General features: G+C 43.8%; 2 protein-coding genes across 3 annotated transcripts; both read right to left on the bottom strand.

The window, feature by feature from the left end:
* Positions 1-77: 77 nt before the first annotated feature.
* On the bottom strand, positions 78-2,629 carry LOC146259522 (peptide Y-like). 2 transcript variants are annotated; one of them, XM_084670922.1, is made up of 4 exons: positions 2,569-2,629; positions 1,941-2,125; positions 441-521; positions 78-341 (listed from the first exon to the last, which is right to left on the bottom strand). In XM_084670922.1, exons 2-4 carry the CDS (start codon positions 2,123-2,125, stop codon positions 317-319), a joined length of 291 nt encoding a protein of 96 aa, XP_084527048.1. In that variant the 5' UTR covers positions 2,569-2,629; the 3' UTR covers positions 78-316. The 2 variants fall into 2 exon arrangements, with proteins under 2 accessions (XP_084527048.1, XP_084527049.1); XM_084670923.1 differs by having other exon boundaries at positions 78-336.
* A 4,306-nt stretch (positions 2,630-6,935) lies between these two features.
* Positions 6,936-12,828, bottom strand: tut1 (terminal uridylyl transferase 1, U6 snRNA-specific). The gene is made up of 10 exons (XM_084670907.1): positions 12,634-12,828; positions 12,131-12,321; positions 11,750-11,956; positions 11,425-11,539; positions 11,111-11,238; positions 10,728-10,954; positions 10,405-10,514; positions 9,522-9,644; positions 9,306-9,398; positions 6,936-9,043 (listed from the first exon to the last, which is right to left on the bottom strand). The coding sequence occupies exons 1-10, from the start codon at positions 12,707-12,709 to the stop codon at positions 7,854-7,856; spliced, it is 2,460 nt and encodes an 819-aa protein (XP_084527033.1). The 5' UTR covers positions 12,710-12,828; the 3' UTR covers positions 6,936-7,853.
* Positions 12,829-18,282: the final 5,454 nt, after the last annotated feature.

The following is an 18,282-nucleotide window of genomic DNA, read 5'->3' as shown; positions in this document are numbered from 1 at the left end:
GGCATCTAGTGGCTGTTCGGGAATAGGGCCTGTGTTACAAATGATACGAGGCAATTTTAAAAAGACAAAAACTGTGATACTGGATATGGCACAATAATTACATTTATTATTTGATATTTTTAAATTAAGTAACAAATGACGTACATTTTCGACAACGAAAATATGAATTCTAAAGAAAGATAGAGAGATGCATGCATTTCAATCAAATAAGAGGAATGAAACACTCCAGGTCAGGTCGTATCTCAGGCCCTGTATTGATGTTTGGGTCCCCATTGCAGTAGAACATCAGCAGAACTCAGGTCCTGGATGGAATGGATCACCATGGGTCACTGCTGTCTGAACTGGAAGAGAGACAAAAGTCACACACACATCAACATACGCATATCAACAAACCGACAACCAGTCATTACAGCATCCCTCTCCCTCCATGTCTGTCTGACCGTGGTGTTGGGTTGCTTTCCGAGTCCTCTCCAAACAGCAGCCAGGCCAGCGCAGCTTCAGGAGCAGATCTCTTACCGTACCTGGCAGAGACGACAAGCGGCAACTATCCTCAGTTCACCTGAATGCTATTTTGCTTTGTCCAAAAAAAGATGTTCTATGGGCGTATGTGAAGCCCTCTGTGACATGCTTGTGTGTAAAAAGGGCTACACAAATACATTTGATTTGATTTGATCTCTCTTGATGAGTGCAATATCTTGGCAGAGCGAGGACAAGTCACAGAACAACATTTGTTTGATTCCCTTTTAATCAGGAAAGTGGTTTGATCTTTATGGCCCCCCTGGGGTCATGAATGTGTTTGATTGTTTTTTTTTTATTGTTGTCTTTTATTGTTGGGCCATGTCTATTCATGGACATCAATAATGTGTCATTTGTGAGTAGAACTGTAAAGTGGGCCAGGCAGCTACATTAGACATTCAAGTTCTGCCATCTCCATGGTTAGTTGACCGAGTTACAAATCACATGAGCAATTAGTTCCAGACATTTACAAATCCCTACACAACCTCTCCAACCCTAACGGCTGAGCATTGAGGTGTGAAGCTCAGAGAATCCAGGGGCTTGTCTGGGTGACACACCCCTGACACACAATGACAAGTCCAGCCCTGTTAATAATACACCCTGCTGTCTTGGGAGGTCTAATAGAGGACTGGGGTTAAGTCTCATCTATACACGCCAACATGCAGTATCTCTGATAGTTATAACACACACGTATGCATTCAGACACAAACAAGCACACAGTGCACAGTGTGTGTGTGTGTGTGGGGGGGGGGGTGGATAAAAGAGGAGAAATCCTCAATTAAGGTGTCTTTTTTTTCAATCCAGGGTGTTTTTCCTTGTTGTTTTTAGTTTTAGGTTGGTTGTCAGATGTCAAAATCAATCTTGTGAAGTCATCCGTGATATTGCTTGTAAAAACATAAAGTTAACAAAAGGTTGGTGTTCACTATCATTTTCTAGAAGGGTATAATAATGATGATCAGTAGGCCTACATGCCTAATGATGCAGTGCAACGAGATTGCAATGTTTTTTGGTTGGCTAATTGGCCTTCTGAGGTCCCAGTGGGGCCATTACAGATTATTCATGTCTGTATATTACACTCCACAAGGAGGTTAGAGTGAAAGCAGGGCAGCTGTCCAGAGCATGCATCATCATTTCAGTTAACAAGTGAAGACCACACCGTGACCTTTACACAGCGGTCGTAAATTTGCGCCGTAATGTAATCATTCCATAATGAACTTTGTGGGCTACTGTAAATCAAAAAGTGGTAGGCCTATGCACAGTAAAGATGTATCATCTTCGAAAAGATATAACTTTAACTTCGTTAATAACTTCCAAAACTCAAGCGTGGTTGCATAAAATGTTTTAGAACCTTTTTAAAGAATCCTTAAACCGGGGCACAAAGAAAAACCCCAACAGATCCGTCAGATTGCGGTTATTGCGCTTACCTCTGTCTAGTGATAAGGTTGACGTAGTGCCGTAGAGCTGTGTGGTATTTGGCCCATTCCTCCGCTGGCGCATTGTTCCCTGGACTCTCCGGTTTGGGGGGGTAGGCATCGGCAAAGCTACTCAAACATACCAGTACGCACAAGACAAGGGCTGCGATGAAAATCCACGGTCTCAACATGGCCATCTGCAACAAATAAGGTATAGCCAACGACCTTTAGAACAAGCATCGCGATTATGTACAACCTGTAAGAGAACATTAAAAAGTTTGACACAATATGATTCTCATTCAGCAGAAAAAAAATCAAGCAGTGTACTGAGACTTGCAGCAACCTCGCGCCTCTTCGACTAGAACTCGTCATAAACAAATAGGCGACAGTGCTGTCCAGGGTCCTGAACACTTACCCACCAGATGTGAAAATAGATTTCAATTATCAATTTATTCTTCACCAGTCAAAGCAATTTATATCACAAATGGGATGACTCCATTCAATTCAGACCTATTTTGGAACATTTTTACCATGACATAACAACGATTCCATAAAACCACTTACATTAAGGGAAATTGTTCAAGACATGAATACAGAATAAAAAAGAATCAGAAAAGTGCATCAGAGAAAACAAACTCACTTTTTGATAGGGTCTGGTTGTGTCCACAGGCAGTCACGAAGTTCCTTTTGAGTACCTTGTTTTTCCCCTTATTGCAAGGGCTTATATACTGTGAGCTACCTGATGCTCGCCTCGAGACATCACAGTGAGGGGCAGAACGAGGGAAACCACACCCCTCATTGGTCAGATATCAGCTGCTGGCCCAATTAGGTGTAAATCATGTTGAGTAGGCAAACCACCACCGAAGACGTTGACGTAGACTAATTATAGGCCTTAAGGTTATGTACATAAAGGCAACCCTTTGTATCCGAATCGTATCCCAAAATGTTTAACACAGTTAGATCAGCAGTTTCTAGATACAAAATAGGGGAACTGCCAGTTCTTGTAGTTAATCCAGCATGGAGTTCATCCCACCATTCATTTATCGTGAATCGTTGTAAATCGATGTTTTCGCCAACTTGTCTTTCGTCAGAGGTTTTGACTCAGAGCACAGTGTTCTATCTTGTTGATTCATCTGCTTCGGTAACAGCATTAAGAAAACTGGACAAATTCCGTAGGCTACTAAAATAAATCTTACGGGTTACTTTACTGCAGCATCATCATACTCTGACTTCACTAACTACATCCTCATATCATTAGGGGACGTTTGTCTGTAAAGTGGTGCGCAGACTAACCCCAATCCTAACCCTAACTCTTCTCTAAGGCCCAGTTTCGCAGACATGGATTAATCATAGTGCTAGAGTAAAAACGTTTTTAATGGAATTACTCCTTGAATTGTTCTCTTACTTTAGGACTACAGTATAGGCTTAATCCATGTCTGGTAAACTTTAAATTGGTGACCACGAAAGAACCGATTCTAAGTGATATTTTTTTTTTTTTTTAATGATCAAGGAAAAAGACCATTCCTTCACCAAGCATCAAACCAGTAAATACAAAAATAAAAAGTTCATTGGAATAACATTTTAAGGTTGACATACTTTTGGCTAGACAGATAATTCTGCCTGGACCACAAGTCTGTACTATTAAACTCTGATACACACTGTACATACACTTTGGATTTATATGACACAGAATACATCCAGTCTCTCCTCCAGCCTTACACCCCCACCCGCTACCTACGGTCTTCTGACAACCGTCTGGTGGTCCCACCTGTCAACAGCGCCCGCCCAATGTCAGAATTACCTCCCCACCTCCATCAGAGACATTGACTGTCTCCCCACCTTCAAGAAAAGGCCTAAGACACACTTGTTTCCTACAGCTACACTCTTGCACTTTTGAGGTTCATGTTGTTTAATTTGGAACTTGTTTAACTACTTGCTCTTATGTTTCTTCCCATTGGCACTTGGTTGCTTCACAATGTATGCTCATGTTTTGTTTTTTGGGGGGCTATCTCGTTGTTTATGATCAATGACCTATGCACTTTTTATAAAGCTATCTCTTGGAAGTGGCTTTGCATTACAGCGTCTGGTAAATTAATAAATGTAAATGTGAATACCTTTTCAGTAAATGTTTACCTATCATTTCGCACATCCACTGAATTAAACCTTATCTTAATATCTTAACGGTCTACTGTTCAAATTTGGACTATCTTTAACATTGTTTACCTTAGATTACATCGGTCTCTCCCACCCTGCACACTCAGAAACAATGCGCACCAGTATTGTTTTTATGGAAAACAGATAAAAGGGTACTTTACCTTGCATATATGTGTGTAAGTGTGTGTGTTTGTTGAACATCTCCACTTTCATAAGTCATGTTTTAGTCAATAAGAGGTGTCTGGCCAAAGAGCTGTGAGGTCGATATAAGGTTCATCCTGCTTCATCACTTTGCCATATATTCACTCCTGAGAACATCCATCTAAATGATGTCCAGTTGAAACAGCAGGAAACAGTATCTAACAATTGAGGAGACAGAAAACCTCTATCAGATGTTTTCCCTTTCTGTAACTAAATATAATAAGTTACATATAAACAATATTCTTTTTTTTTAAAATGTATTCAAGGAGTTCGAGAAATGAGAAACAGCTGTGTAGATGATGTCCCCGTGAATGGTGATTGGAAAGCAATAGGGTTGCCAATTGGAGCAGACTGCACACACCCTCTCTTTACAACACGACAACATGGCTAGACTGTCATGTTGATCCCCTTGATCAGCCACTCGGTTGACTCTACTGGCAATAAAAGTCAATGACAAGAAACAACAACATGCTATAAGCAAACTCATTAAGGTACTCCCTGTCTTTACGAGAGCAAACTCTGGGAAAGTAGCTACATAACACTAAAAGGACAGTTTACACTTACATGGGCCAATAGTCTCCAGCTAATGGACTCTTCGAGAGCACTTAAAGAGCAGGAGAAGCTTTAAATTCTAACATGAGTTGTTAGTGTGCTGATCAAAGTTCCACTGATTGCAACTGTTTGGGAATATGGTGTCTTTGGTGGTTAGTGATGCTATTATTTGATGCTGTGATTTGAGCTTAGGCCATTTCCTCTAAAGGTAATTAACATACTGTATTATTACTGAAATAATAACTGAACCAACTGAAATCCAGACCAACTGTCTAAAAACAGGTTCAATTTGTCTCAGAATCTCTATCTTCATACTCCATGTTGTTCTCATTACATTTCCCATGGCGTGTGCTTGTACACAGTGAGAAAATATGACTCCGGACACAGGAGCCCACACTACCTGCATGGATGTCTCTCCCAGGAGAATGTCTGACTCCTTCCGGTGGCACTGAGAGGTTTATAAAGGGAATATAATCTTACATTTTTATTAAGCCCTTATCTTCTGAGTGAGGGAGCCACTAATATGAGCAAAGTGCTTTCCTGGACCAGGCATGTCTGTTTGCAGACCGGAGTTAAGCTAGAAAAAGAAATGGTGGTTGAAAGCTGGTGAATGTCAGACCAATAATTTATGAACATCTAAATGACAGGGGAATGGATATTAAGGGTCACTCAGAGGCCATATCAAATGACAGTAACCAAACATACCATATTTCCCCAGAGTTTCCATGTTGTGTGGTGTGTCAATCTTTCCTTGAGTCACGGTAGTAAACGGCTTGGCTAAAATAAGAAATGTACCCGACAATTAGACAAAGAGGCGGCAGTTAACCGGAAACCATAAGACTACAGTACACCTGTTTACATGAAAACATTAAAAGGTGTAATTATCCGTTTACATCCACACAACCAAGAATTACACACACATGCAGTACCGATATCGGTTATCAGACTGGTAAGTCATCAAAGATGGTACACATCTCATCTGATGTGCCAGTTTGCCACATAGATAATGTCACATGTCATCCATCACCTAGCTGGGGAAACAAGTCCAGTCTATCAACGGTAACAATTTCTTGTAATATCAGCATGCCAATTACAGCAATATCCAGCCACCAGATACATCTGTTCTGTGAGAGAACTCACAGAACAGTCATGCAGTATGTAACTAGAACACATGGAGAAACAGAGTAAGGAGAAGACAGTTCTATGTGTTCCTTCATGAAGGCATGTGCACCCTCCTACAATCCTGAACAGTCTTAAACTACACAACTATACTATACTGCTTACAGTGTTATCGAGGTTGTCAGTTCAGGATTGACACAGAGGCAGAAGAAAAATCGGCTATTTTTTGTTTAGTAATCCATAGAGATCCGTACGTTAGGGAGGGTGACTCAGTGTACGTACGATTGACAGAAATTAACGCTGGGCAAAAATGGGATTTGTTATTTTGATCAGTCCCTCAGGAGCTTGTAAAACAACAAATGGAAAAGGCTACTACGTCAGAGGGTTACAAGAAAATCAGTACTAAAATACAAGGAAACGGACATGTTAGTGGGATCTCTGGGGTTACTAATGACTTGTTACCAGCAGCTTTTCATTACACAGTCTCTCAGACCAGAGACATGGTAGGGCGTCGCTCTTGCGTCTACATGATAACTGAAGTAAACACGACTATCAGTATGTCTTTTAAGACAGACAGCCAAGTGTGACTATTTTTTGTCTGTTTTCTCCTTCCTCCGACTGGGAGAAACATCTTATTTTGGACAAAACCAAAACATCCGCTTTATTGTTTTCTCTAAGGTCGGGTTTGAAAGAGAAATGTCAGAAGAATTCACAAACAACTGAAGCCTAAGTCTTTGATGTGTACGTGTAAACAGCAACCAGAGAGCCTAGATAGACACATTTACGCTATTGTTGCCGTCTCCTGGACATAACAACAAGCAGAGAAACTTTCAGCCTTGAGTTGATCAAAGTCCTGCATAAGATACAGTTCCACATGTTCACATTCTGCACTCACGTCAGCAGTGATGCAAAGCGAGCAGTGTTGACAGTGTTCATGCATTCATCATAGAGAAAACTGGCCCGAAACAACTGTGGGATGGGATAAATCAACATATTTTATTCGTCTCATGAAGAAATATGAGGTCAGGGATGACAAGACGCATACGCAAGTCTTCGGTCCAGCCTAACATCCTTATCCAGCCGGTCCCTGAAGAATCTCCCGCTGAGGAGATTAACGGTGTGAAGCTGTGCACAGGACTGTGCATCCCTGAGCTTCGGCCCACCCAACTGTAATAAAGCTGTGCGTCTCCCTGACTAATTACAACCATTCGTCTCAGTCGTATGAGCATTGGCCCATCTGGACCTGTCTCAACACTCCACTACACACTGAACCGGAGCGAGCTTGGAAGCTGTATTTCATTTGTGAGGTCTTGTAACAGACCTGGATGGAGAAGTCAATAAAACATGTTTGTTTTTGTCACGGTTATCAAATTATGTTTTTAGTCTTTTTATTTGTAAATAATAAGTAAAATCGATTTTTATATCAGTCATTCTACACTGTATTCAAAGACACAAAGAGAACACATGTTGCTTAAGATATTTTTGTTGGTAAAGAACAGTTTAGAATAGCGGTTGTTTATGCACAGCAGAAACTGTAGAAGCAATTCAAACCATTTTCATTGGAGGGTTTACATTTTAAGAGCTTTAACTGAAAAAGAATTGTGCATATCAAGACATTTTCTGAAGCACAAAAGCAAAATTCACAAACCAAACCAAATTACAAACAAATAACAGAATAATGTGATAACAACTCAATCAATATTCAGAACAATGTGTCTCCTTGGCTGGACTAAAGAGAACAAAATATACTCTGAACCTCAAACATCCCTTACTCTGAGGACATTTGTAAAGCAAATACATTTTTAAAAAGCAAAGTAAAATAAGTCCTGTTTCAACCACCGTACTTCCACTTTTCCAAAACGAAAAATGTTATTATCCCAAACCCAACTTTGCTTTTATCTACGAAACAGGTCTCTCCAGAAGAGTATCTGCCATCTTAGGCAGAAACACCTCCAGGAAGTGAAAAAAGTCCTGAAACAACCCTGCTCTGTCATTGGTCGTTCTGAACTTCACCACCGTCTTGGTGCTCTCTGTCCCGCCCAACACCTGGGCCTGAACTCTGAACTCCAGCGGCTCCTTCTCTTCCGGCTCCGTCTTCACAATGTGCTCCGTCACCTGGGTCTCCAGCTGAGCGCTGCTCCCCTCTGGCCCCGCGTCCACCACACCTTTCAACAGCTCCCGCCTCACCTTCCTCCGGCCAGCCCACACCTTGTGTGTCTGGACCCAGGTCCAGGACTGGGAGCTGGACCTGGGGCTGCTGTCCAGCCTCTGCCTCTTCTCCTGTGGAGACATGGAGGCATCGCTGCTCTCAGAGCACAGCGGCCTCTTGGCTCCTACGGCGGCTGGGACCTGAGGACTCGTCTCGCTGCTGGAGGACGCGCGGTCAACACCGGCCTCGTCGTTGTCGACGGCTGACTTGGTGGGGGTTTTGAAGACGGCATCAGCGGTGACCATTGCGGTCTCCGATTTGGCTCCTTGGTCCTCCTTCACGGGGGACTCTGTGGAGCTCCCCGGGGGGCTGCATTTGAGAATGTTCCGGAACACCTCCTCCACGGCGGAGCACACACTCTGGAACCAGAGCAGACGGAAGCCGTCTCCGGCGGAGTGGAGCTGGCAGCGGACGGCCTCGGGGAGCGGAGCGGCCTTGAAGGGGATGCCGATGACCAGCTCCTTCTTGTCGGCCGCCGGCGTCTTCCTGGGGCAGTCCCCGGGAGGCGTCAGGAGACGCAGCACCCCCCAGACCTTCCCCTTGGTGGACTTGCGCTGGTACTGGAGGCTGCGGCAGTACTTCTCCGCCTCCTGGCACTCCTTCTGGAAGCTCCTCTGGACGCGCTCCGTCACGTTGCCCGCCACGTTGTGGCTGAGCTCAAAGGGGTCCGGCAGGTTGAGGGGTCCCAGCTTAGGCCCGTGGCTGTGGGGAGGAGGCCTCTCCTGGGAAGGCTTCGTCCCCTCCATGGGCACTGGAGAGGGGGTCCCCGACCGGCTGAGGAAGGCCGTGATGGGGAGGGGGCAGCCCTGGCGGAGGGAGATGACGGAGCTGGCAAAGTCAAAGTTGGCGTAGAAGGAGAAGAAGGCAGCCAGTAGAGTATCTGGAGAAACAAAAACAACAAAACAAGAGATTTCCAGGTAGAACCTATGAGGGGGCTTGTAGGTTAGCGTTAATAAATAATGAGCTGTGCCTAAGAACATGTAAAGGGTCATGCTGATGACGTGGTTGACTCTCAAGACTGGGAGTCCGGGTTGAGCAAGCCTGGATTTATTCTGTTTGACTATGAATAATATATGTGGACCGTAAGTGGATGTCTTTCGAAGGGGATTAGGGGTTGAAATAATGTCTGCAGAGTGACTCACAGGTGTCCTGGGTGTTGCTGCTAGGGGGCACGGCGATGGGCTGGCTGGGGAAGGTGCAGTTCCACCCTTCGATCACACACTCTTCCTCCTCACCTGGAAGTCAAGTTTAGAGGAACTTAACAGACTGGACATAAACACACACACACACACAACCTTAAAGCAAGGGGGTAACTACCCTTAAAGGTCTTCGGTAAGAACGATGGGTATAGTACGTACATGCCATGTCTTTCAACTGGTCTACGGTGGGCAGGACTGGGGGGTCACAGTTCTGCAGGAAGTAGATCACCAGCAGGGTCAGAGCGTAGTTGTTGAGCAGGGGCCCAGCTCCACTGGGGTTACCTGTGGGCGAGCAAGACATGGGGAGAGAGAGAGAAAGAGAGATAGAGAAAGAGAGATAGAGATAGAGAGAGAGAGAGAGGGAGAGAGGGAGAGAGGGAGAGAGGGAGAGAGGGAGAGAGGGAGAGAGGGAGAGAGAGAGAGAGAGAGAGAGAGAGAGAGAGAGAGAGAGAGAGAGAGAGAGAGAGAGAGAGGGGGGGGGGGGGGGCTGGTGAAACCTGCAGCAAAGTGGACTTCAAGATGAGTGAAACGCACGGTTCTGCTGCCACCTGCTGGAAGGTGACATTTTTTGCAGTTCTCCTCCTAGCATAGCAACAGATCCATGGACATAATAAAGAGAAGACGCCGCATCGACCGCTGCTGCCTACTGGCGCTGACGAGCCGTGGGGCCGCCATCTTGGAACGGGCAACCGCTCCACTCAGTGTAATCTGTTTGGCTGGGGCAATGAGCTGTCAGCACATTAGCTATGATACAGGACATGGTTATTCTTCTCACAAAATACAACCAATAGTATGGTAATGTTAAATCTTACTTGTGAAAAGTAATCCCCCGAGCCCTCTTTCCGATTGTCTGCCGATTTGAGCAGGAATATGCTGCACAGTCCTGGCATCTTGTTTATTCTGATTCTAAGCAACTAGGAATTTGCCCTGTCCAAGATGGCGGCCGCATTTCTCGCGCCCAGCAGCCAATGCGGCGTCTACTCTTTATTATGTCTGTGAACAGATCAGGGAGAGGGGGGAGGGGTTACGATTGGGGGCCCACCTGCCAGCTGCTTCTGCCTGGCCCAGAAACGGATGGTGTAGACCAGGGGGCGGAGCCTGGCCTCCATCTGAGAGCAGAGCTGCAGGTAGCGGGTGTTCCTCACAGCAAGTCTGGGGTCAATGGTCAGAAGACTACGGTTAGCTATCTGTCACAAACACCAACCACTGAGTCCTATATTACCCACGACATCGAACTGACAAAATGACATTTTGTTTGTTGTAGAAAGCAGAACCCTTATTATCCAAAATGAGGTTTCTCTTCACATAACTCATGTTATCCCTCCCACCCAAACAGAATAATAGGTGAAGGGCAAGATGGCTGACCTGTTGTTGATGGTGATGTCCCCCTGAAGGTTGAGTTCACGGTGGATGAACTTGACCACTGGCAGGCGGGCGCTGCCAACCACCTGGACCTTGTGCACTCCAGGGACGCACTTCCTCAGAATGACGGCCACCAGGTCCAGCACCTCAGCAGGCGTGGCTGTGGTCAGGTCGATGTCGGAGAGGATGGAGTCTTCGGAGCGGGTGTCGTCCGACATGCCTTCCCCCGCCTAAACGTCAACACGGGGGCCACGCATGATTAAATGCACGGACATCCAGCAACCACCCCGTCCGGGGACTCGGTTACGTTCAAATCTGATTTATTTGGTTTACTTTGGCGTTTTGTTCTTTGTGCTATGCTTTGAGGTGTGTTAGTCTCTCTGGACCTGTTCTGAAGAGCTTCTTGCTCGGGCCTGGAAGATCTTGGTGTTCTCCAGGTCCAGAAAGAGGTCCAAGTCACAGGAGTGGATGTCAAACGTGTTCACAGAGGAGCCAAAGAGATGGATCTGGCTATCTATCTCAGACACAGACATCACACATCACGCGCATTGGGGTGGATTATATGAGAGTTTACACCTCCAACTCTTTTTTCCCCCTGGATAAACTGTATAGATAGACTGGCAAAGCAGTAATCAGATGCACGACAGGTGCGTCTTAGACAGGGGTAGCCACTGAGCGGCTGGATGCTTTCAGACTCTACCTGGGAAGAACTCTTTGAAGACCTCCTGTAGCAGTTGGAGCAGCAGTGCTCTGGCTTTCTTCTCATTGTCTCTCAGCTGCAGTCTCTCCACCAACTTCTGCATCTGCTCATTCACCTGTGCACAAGGCAAACAGTTTGAGGTTTCCATGCCACTTCAGACTTGGCAGCTGCCCCCTCTTTGCCCTCTATGCTGTCCTGAGAGCGTGAGGATCTTAATGATCGTGTTATTTAACTTATGTTTTGACCCCTAATCTGTGTCACACTGAGTCATGGCCATGACTGTTTAGGAGAACTCGAGAAGATTAAACGAAATACAAACACTTACTGATGCTGTCTGGCACAACTCAGAGGACAAGCGCTCTGAAATCTCCTGCATGTTCTTGTAGTCCGGCTTCTTCTTCGGAATCAGCTTGAACTCCTTTTTCTCTCTGGGTTTGACTCGTAGCTTTAGGCCATTCATACGATGTTCTATGTGGGACATAACTGTCTGCAGACTGTCCTTCTCATTGAACTCCACAATGGCATAAACACCCTGAGGAATATATTCATTACACCATTAGACAGACTTATCTTGAGGATGACGTGAAATTTGCAGCCTATGGCACCACAGTACAGGTACCAAATTAGTCATCAGTCATAGCTACGTTGTGCTGCAAACAGAAAGACGCCTGGTAAGTACTTTACAGATACTGTATGAGTCAACAACCTTGTCTTTGTCCATGATGACTTCTGACACCGGGCCGAACTTTTGGAAGTAGTCCGCCAATTCGGCCTGAGACGTACTCTGCTTGAAACCACTGACGAACACGCTGTGCTCCTCTTGAGCCTTCCGTGTGGCTCGCACGGTGCTCAGTTTCTGGTGCTTTCGACCTTTCACATGGTCATCCATGCTGGGCTCTACAAGTAAAAGGACATAGCTTAGCTTTATGGTGTTTTCGTTGACGGTTTAACTGAACAGAACACAATGTTACACGCTAGCGAACGGCATTTCAATATATCTGGCAGCAGCGGGAGTAGATGTCAACAGACCATGTCATGTGTATGCATAGGCTACACTACGAGATTATATAAAATAGTTAAAGGGTTGTATGCAAAATCTGCTTGTCTGGATGCTTAGCCAGAAATGCTAGCTATCTTACATGTGTCCGTGCTGTGACAGTACAGGCTAGCTCTACAACACTGGTAGTTAAGATGCGCGAAATTACTTACTGTTGGGCATATTCACATTGCACAAGTTGCAATGAAACCCTCTCGCAGTTTCTCGTATGTCCGTGTCTAATTCCATGTTGAAAGGTCCCAAATCCGGAATAAGAGAGGAAAAAAATCCTCAAGATAGATAGCTAGCTACCTGCTGTAGCCACCAAACTTTGTCAAATCTCCCTCCGTCGTTCACCGTGCGTTTGCCTCAGTCCATCTGTTAATTGGTCCGTGTGTAAAGCGTACGAATGTCTATTCAGTTCCATTATGCGAAACCACCCTTCTCAGACCATCCAGCGCAAAAGAGTGGATCATTTATTCTGCATTGATAAAATGCTGAAGATGTATGATATTGCAATGCATTTTAAACTTTTTTAATTAGTAAAAATACTTTTGGTTCCTATGTATTTATATGGGAATTACATTACAACATTCCTTAAGGGATAAAAGTTTTGAAATGGACACTTTCTCAAGTCACATTTTTGCACAACTCGGTAACTCGATTCTTCATGCCAGTTAGCTCTGCAAGCATTATGTTATATTTTTTTCAAAAGTGTTTTGTATGTATATGGAACCATGCACGTAACAATGTTTCTGGCAAAAGTATTATATCTATGCTATGCTAAATGAAAAGGACCTGGCCTCATGTTTGACACTTCTGTTGGACTTGGACAATGCGTTTAAACGCTACACAATAAACAACTTCATGATTTGTCATCAGGAAACATCATACATCACACATCAGAAGTAGGACGTATAACTTGTTTTACAATGTCCTGTTGTAATAATATTTATGAGCATGAAATGTATTCAGTTGGTCCAGCAGGTCATCTGAAAGAATCATGACATTAACTGTCATGAATCGCACCGTATCAATCTATTTTAGTGGCAATGCTTTTTAAAATATAAATAAGTCAAACACAATGTTCATGAATGTTGAATAATAATGTTTTATTATTACTACATATATTGTGGACATGTTTAACATCAACTTCAACATAACAGATTGCTTTGTGTACGATCACCCACCGAACTGTTAGGCACACGTCACAAGATGAAAGACACACTGTAAATCTAAACCAGGGGTGGTGGTGCACCATGATAGGTGATGGGGAGTGTGTGTTGCACTTGACTTGAGTGCTTTGTCCATCCCAGTTGGAATGGTTCTGTGAGTGATTCATTGTCGTTAAAAGGAAACGCAGGAATAATGAATCAGTGGCTCCAGCTTGGATGAGCTGGATCCGAGACACGTCTGGATGGATGGAGCTTAGGAGGCACGTATACGCTAATATGTATTTCATGGAGCCCAGGGGAATATCTGTTCATCAAAAACATCCTGCTATGGCCATTCAGGCCTTCACAGATTATACTATCAATCTGTATCAGGCTCTGTCAGTATAACTAACCTGAGCCTTCTGTCCAAAGCTGCAGTACTCCTCATTGTCCAAAAGAGGTCTCTACAAGTCCAATGCGATATCTTATTTTCTGTCTACCACAGTTCATAGTACCGCAGTTCTCAATGGATGTCAATGGTTGTTTCTTTTCATTGTTTAGGTGGAGTCAGAGTCTTGCTTGGTGGAGTGAATGCAATGTAGGATACTTCCACTTACAAGTTAACACGTTAATGAAACGTTAATAAATCTGAGACAGTTCGAGCCTGCAAATATATAAGTGTGATTGTCTTCAATCTCACGGCATGAGGTCACTGAAAAATCCACATAACTATCAATATCAGATTTGTAGATGCTTGCTTGATCATAAAATCTGAATACAAGTCAAGAATGGTCAGACACTGTTGGATGGACATTTGCTATAGCAAGCGACCATCTCAGAAAGTATTCACTCAGTGAACTGATTGGATATGAAACCATATTGATTAGCCTTGTAAGATATGTCTCCTCTATTGAGAGGATCCCGACGACCTTACCTCGATGGTCTGTGATGCGATTTGTGCAGTTACCTGCTTCCCGCGTATCACATGACGCTTGATGTCAGCCAAGATTGAGTCAACGACGGGGACCTGTAGTCAAAATGGTGTTTGTGCTTACGTGCGTGAGAGAGAGCATGTGTGGATTGTTCCCCGTGTGTGTAAAAAAAAAGAAAAAAACGATTTCACCTTTCTACACTTAGATAAACCGTTTTGGGTTGTTTATTTATATCTGAGTAGGGTTCAGAACCAACATATCATAAATTAGCCTTTCTATTCACTCGGGTCCTCCCACCCTCTCGGTTATTCTCTAATCCGCCCACATGTATCGTCTGAGAGGAAAAAAACCCAGAGCAGAAGGTGACGTTCCTCCAAGACAACATAGGGAGAGACGGAGGGAAACGTGCGCGTAAAGAAACAGAGAACGAGAGGTGTCTGAAGGCTGTATCTCCATTGAAACATAGGGAGGGGGAGACTGAGGATGAATTGAATGGTAGCTACACCCTGCGCGTGGAAACAGAGACACTGAATAGGAAAGGCTGGCAATTATTTTTGGCAATAACAAAAAGGTGGGAGAGGGTTACTGAAAACGAGGAAAATAGCATAAGCCGGGTTTCAGAGGAATGTATGCTTCCAATTATGACTTATATTATTATATTGCCATCAGCATGATCATAAACAATAAGTAATAAACGGCAATAACGATATCAAAACGAGATTTTCATCTACAGGCGCGTCCAAACCCATTTTGAAACCTTATTATCGGGGGAAAATCTGAAAGCAAAGGCTACGAGAAACTGGATATTCTTTCAGAAATCTTTGAAAAAACAGTCTAACAAAGACAACGTTTTGATTGATCTTTTGGGTTAATGTGCGTGTTTTTGCGCGCACACGAAACGAACCTGAGCCTAAAGCAAGTGAGTATTATTCGTGTGTATATGTTTGTACTTTGGTGGTATATAATAGCCAAACGTATTATAGGTGGGAATAAAAGTGTCTACATTCAACAAGTATTGTTTTAGCCCCAAGTATTGTGTCAGACCTATTACACTGCAACATAGGAACAATGAAATGTATTTGCATTCAGTATAAAGGTGAGCAAATAGCAAGCCAGGACTATTTGTTCAAATTAGCATCATTAAACTCTCAATTGGGTTAGTCACATAATTAGCTTCATTGGCAATAATGTCATGCCCTTGTATACAGTTAAATATCAATATAGAATCTCCCCAATATAGGATGTCTCATATAAAACCTTTTTTCCTGTAGCACCCAGGGTGGGTGTTTCCCCATCCTCACCCGTAGGTCTGAACAGTTCCATGTCTCTTAAAGGGATATGTGTGTCTCTGTGTCTGTGTGGGTATCAGTCTGTACTGTGTGTGTGTGTGTGTGTGTGTGTGTGTATGAGTGTGGCCCTGTTAGAACTGGGTTAGTGTGCGGGCCTGAAATGGAGGTTTGATTCCACACCTGCAGTGGGAGGTTGGATGTTTCAGATACAGGATAGATGAGGAGTCAGGGACATCACAAGACAGAAAGGAAAACAGGTAAATACAATGTTCAAAGCAAATCATATTCAAGTTGAAGATTCACACTTGCCAAACATAAAGCATATGGCGTCATAGATCACATACAGGAAGTGACGAGCAGTAGTTTGTCTAGAAACTCTCTTTGTTACACCTTGTTACCACATGTGTTTGGTTGATTCATCCGCAAACTCTGCAACCCCCCCCCCCCCTCCTTGCTTTATCCTCTATTAACGCTGTGTCCTTTTCCGTTGGCACCCACCTGAGCTTCTGTCTGTTAGTTGGCAACTTCTTCAAGCAGAGTATATGCTTCTTTTGAGCCTGCATACCCTCTAACGTCAGCATATGGAGACTGTACGCTAACAGATAAAACACATCCTCTCATCCTTGCTGTGGGTTGTACACATGGCTCTATTTATAGTTCCTGGGTAACCCAGAAACTACCCCTTCACACTTTTAGAAAAAATAAATAAAAAAGAAGCACTGACAGCATGCATCATTAACTTTAATTAGAGTTGCACTGGTTACACTGCAGTACAGGAAATGGCTATTATTAGGGAGCCTGTAAGGGTCCTCTCTTTCCTGGTATGACCCTTTGACTTTCACCTGTCTATCTCTGGTGCTTTTATACCCTTCAATTGAATTTGATATTCAGAATTATACTCTTCATCACTTATCTGCTCTTGTTGTTATAATTTCACCTCCAGTTCTAATCACGGAAAACTCTTTCCTTCCTATTCTCTTCCCTGAATCCTCTCTACCTGTTAATCTAATCCCAGACTTTTCACTACCTCCTATTACAAATCTTGTGCCCTCTCTACTTCCTATTCTAATCCCTGACTCCTCCTAGTCTTATCTATTACTTTCAAACCGCTCTTCCTCTTCAGTCTAATTGACAGCCAGTCCACAGGTCAGGGACCTGCACAGTTATACTACTCATCTCATTTGCTGTTAGGCTCAGAGTGTCCCACATCACCCTTAGCAGAATGGTTGTAATCACAGAGGAAGGGCAGAATCATTAATTAGGACTGGATGGATTTTAATGACCTGAGAGACAGAGAGATGGGTTGTGGGGTTTCAAACTCTATGGTCAGGAAGCTACGGTAATACCCTTAGCATATCGGTAAATTAATATGGTTTTGACTGGATATGACTTACATTTATTGTCTTGAGCATTCTATCTTTTTTATATGGTATAGTCTTCATGATCCTTTGCAGCGTTCTTTTTTTTACTGTAGTCACATATAAGGAATTTTATGACATGTTTCCAATTATTTATGGTATATTTGTGCTCTTCCCCACCAAGGGGAGCTGTAGTATCTGTTTTCCTATACCCCGCACCAGCCTCGCTAAGCAAGACATGCTGAATTCTACCCTTCATACTGAAGGCTGCCAGAGCAGTCTCACAAACTAGCCGGAGCAGACAGAAATGTCATATTCCACCTCCCCTTTAAGGGTTGTGGGGCTTGAGCTCAAGGACAAGTCTCAGCTCTCAGACCTCCAATGTATTTTCTCTCTTTCTCTCTCTCTCTCTCTCTCTCTCTCTCTCTCTCTCTCTCTCTCTCTCTCTCTCTCTCTCTCTCTCTCTCTCTCTCTCTCTCTCTCTCTCACACACATACACACACCTTCTGAGTCTATTCTTGAATCTGTCTCATATATTAATCATTTGTAGCCTGCTAAAAGAAGACAACCTGAAAGCACACTTCAATGTTGCTTGAATCTTGCATGAAATCTGTATGAAGGGTTGAGAGTAGGGTAGAGATATGACTGTTGGCTGATTCACTAGTACACACCACTGTCTTAACCAAGGGGACCTGGTGAAGTGGAATTCTGTGCTAGGTGGGAATTGGACAATAAAGGCGTACTCCTAAATGTTTCCATACCAGTGTAGCCGGGTAGAGAAGCTGTCGTTACCTCCATGATATTATTGTTTTTCCTCCTGTTTGCTTAATTGACTGTTGCATATTAATTCACGCTCAGGATATTGTCTGTTGGTGAGCTTGAGATGACCCTCTGAGAATTTGTTGTTTCTTCAGTAGCCTGGCAGGGGTTGCATAGTGTCATGGTGTCATTGTATAGTCCTTTTCTTTTGATGTTTCATTCTCTTCCTCTCATCTTTATCATAACTCTTTGGCTTTCTAGACCCCCGTCACCTTTCTCTATTTCTACTCAGTAGGGAGAGATTCAGAGTTCCACCATTAGACACAGTGG

This window comes from Hypomesus nipponensis, chromosome 13, assembly GCF_054491055.1.
Source record: "Hypomesus nipponensis isolate SF chromosome 13, ASM5449105v1, whole genome shotgun sequence".
NCBI classification, from domain to species: Eukaryota; Metazoa; Chordata; class Actinopteri; order Osmeriformes; family Osmeridae; genus Hypomesus; species Hypomesus nipponensis.
Note: the sequence above shows the minus strand (reverse complement) of the source record. Positions and strands in the feature narration are given on the sequence as shown.

Excerpts from the sequence above, each read along its gene's own strand:
- LOC146259522 (XM_084670922.1), bottom strand. The coding sequence starts at position 2,125 with ATGGCCATGTTGAGACCGTGGATTTTCATCGCAGCCCTTGTCTTGTGC. Across the intron at positions 522-1,940 it reads AACCTTATCACTAGACAGAG|GTACGGTAAGAGATCTGCTC; the intron begins GTAAGCGCAATA and ends CGTCTCTGCCAG. Across the intron at positions 342-440 it reads GAAAGCAACCCAACACCACG|TTCAGACAGCAGTGACCCAT; the intron begins GTCAGACAGACA and ends TCTCTCTTCCAG.
- tut1 (XM_084670907.1), bottom strand. The coding sequence starts at position 12,709 with ATGGAATTAGACACGGACATACGAGAAACTGCGAGAGGGTTTCATTGC. Across the intron at positions 12,322-12,633 it reads CAATGTGAATATGCCCAACA|AGCCCAGCATGGATGACCAT; the intron begins GTAAGTAATTTC and ends TTTTACTTGTAG. Across the intron at positions 10,955-11,110 it reads CAAGAAGCTCTTCAGAACAG|GCGGGGGAAGGCATGTCGGA; the intron begins GTCCAGAGAGAC and ends GTTGACGTTTAG.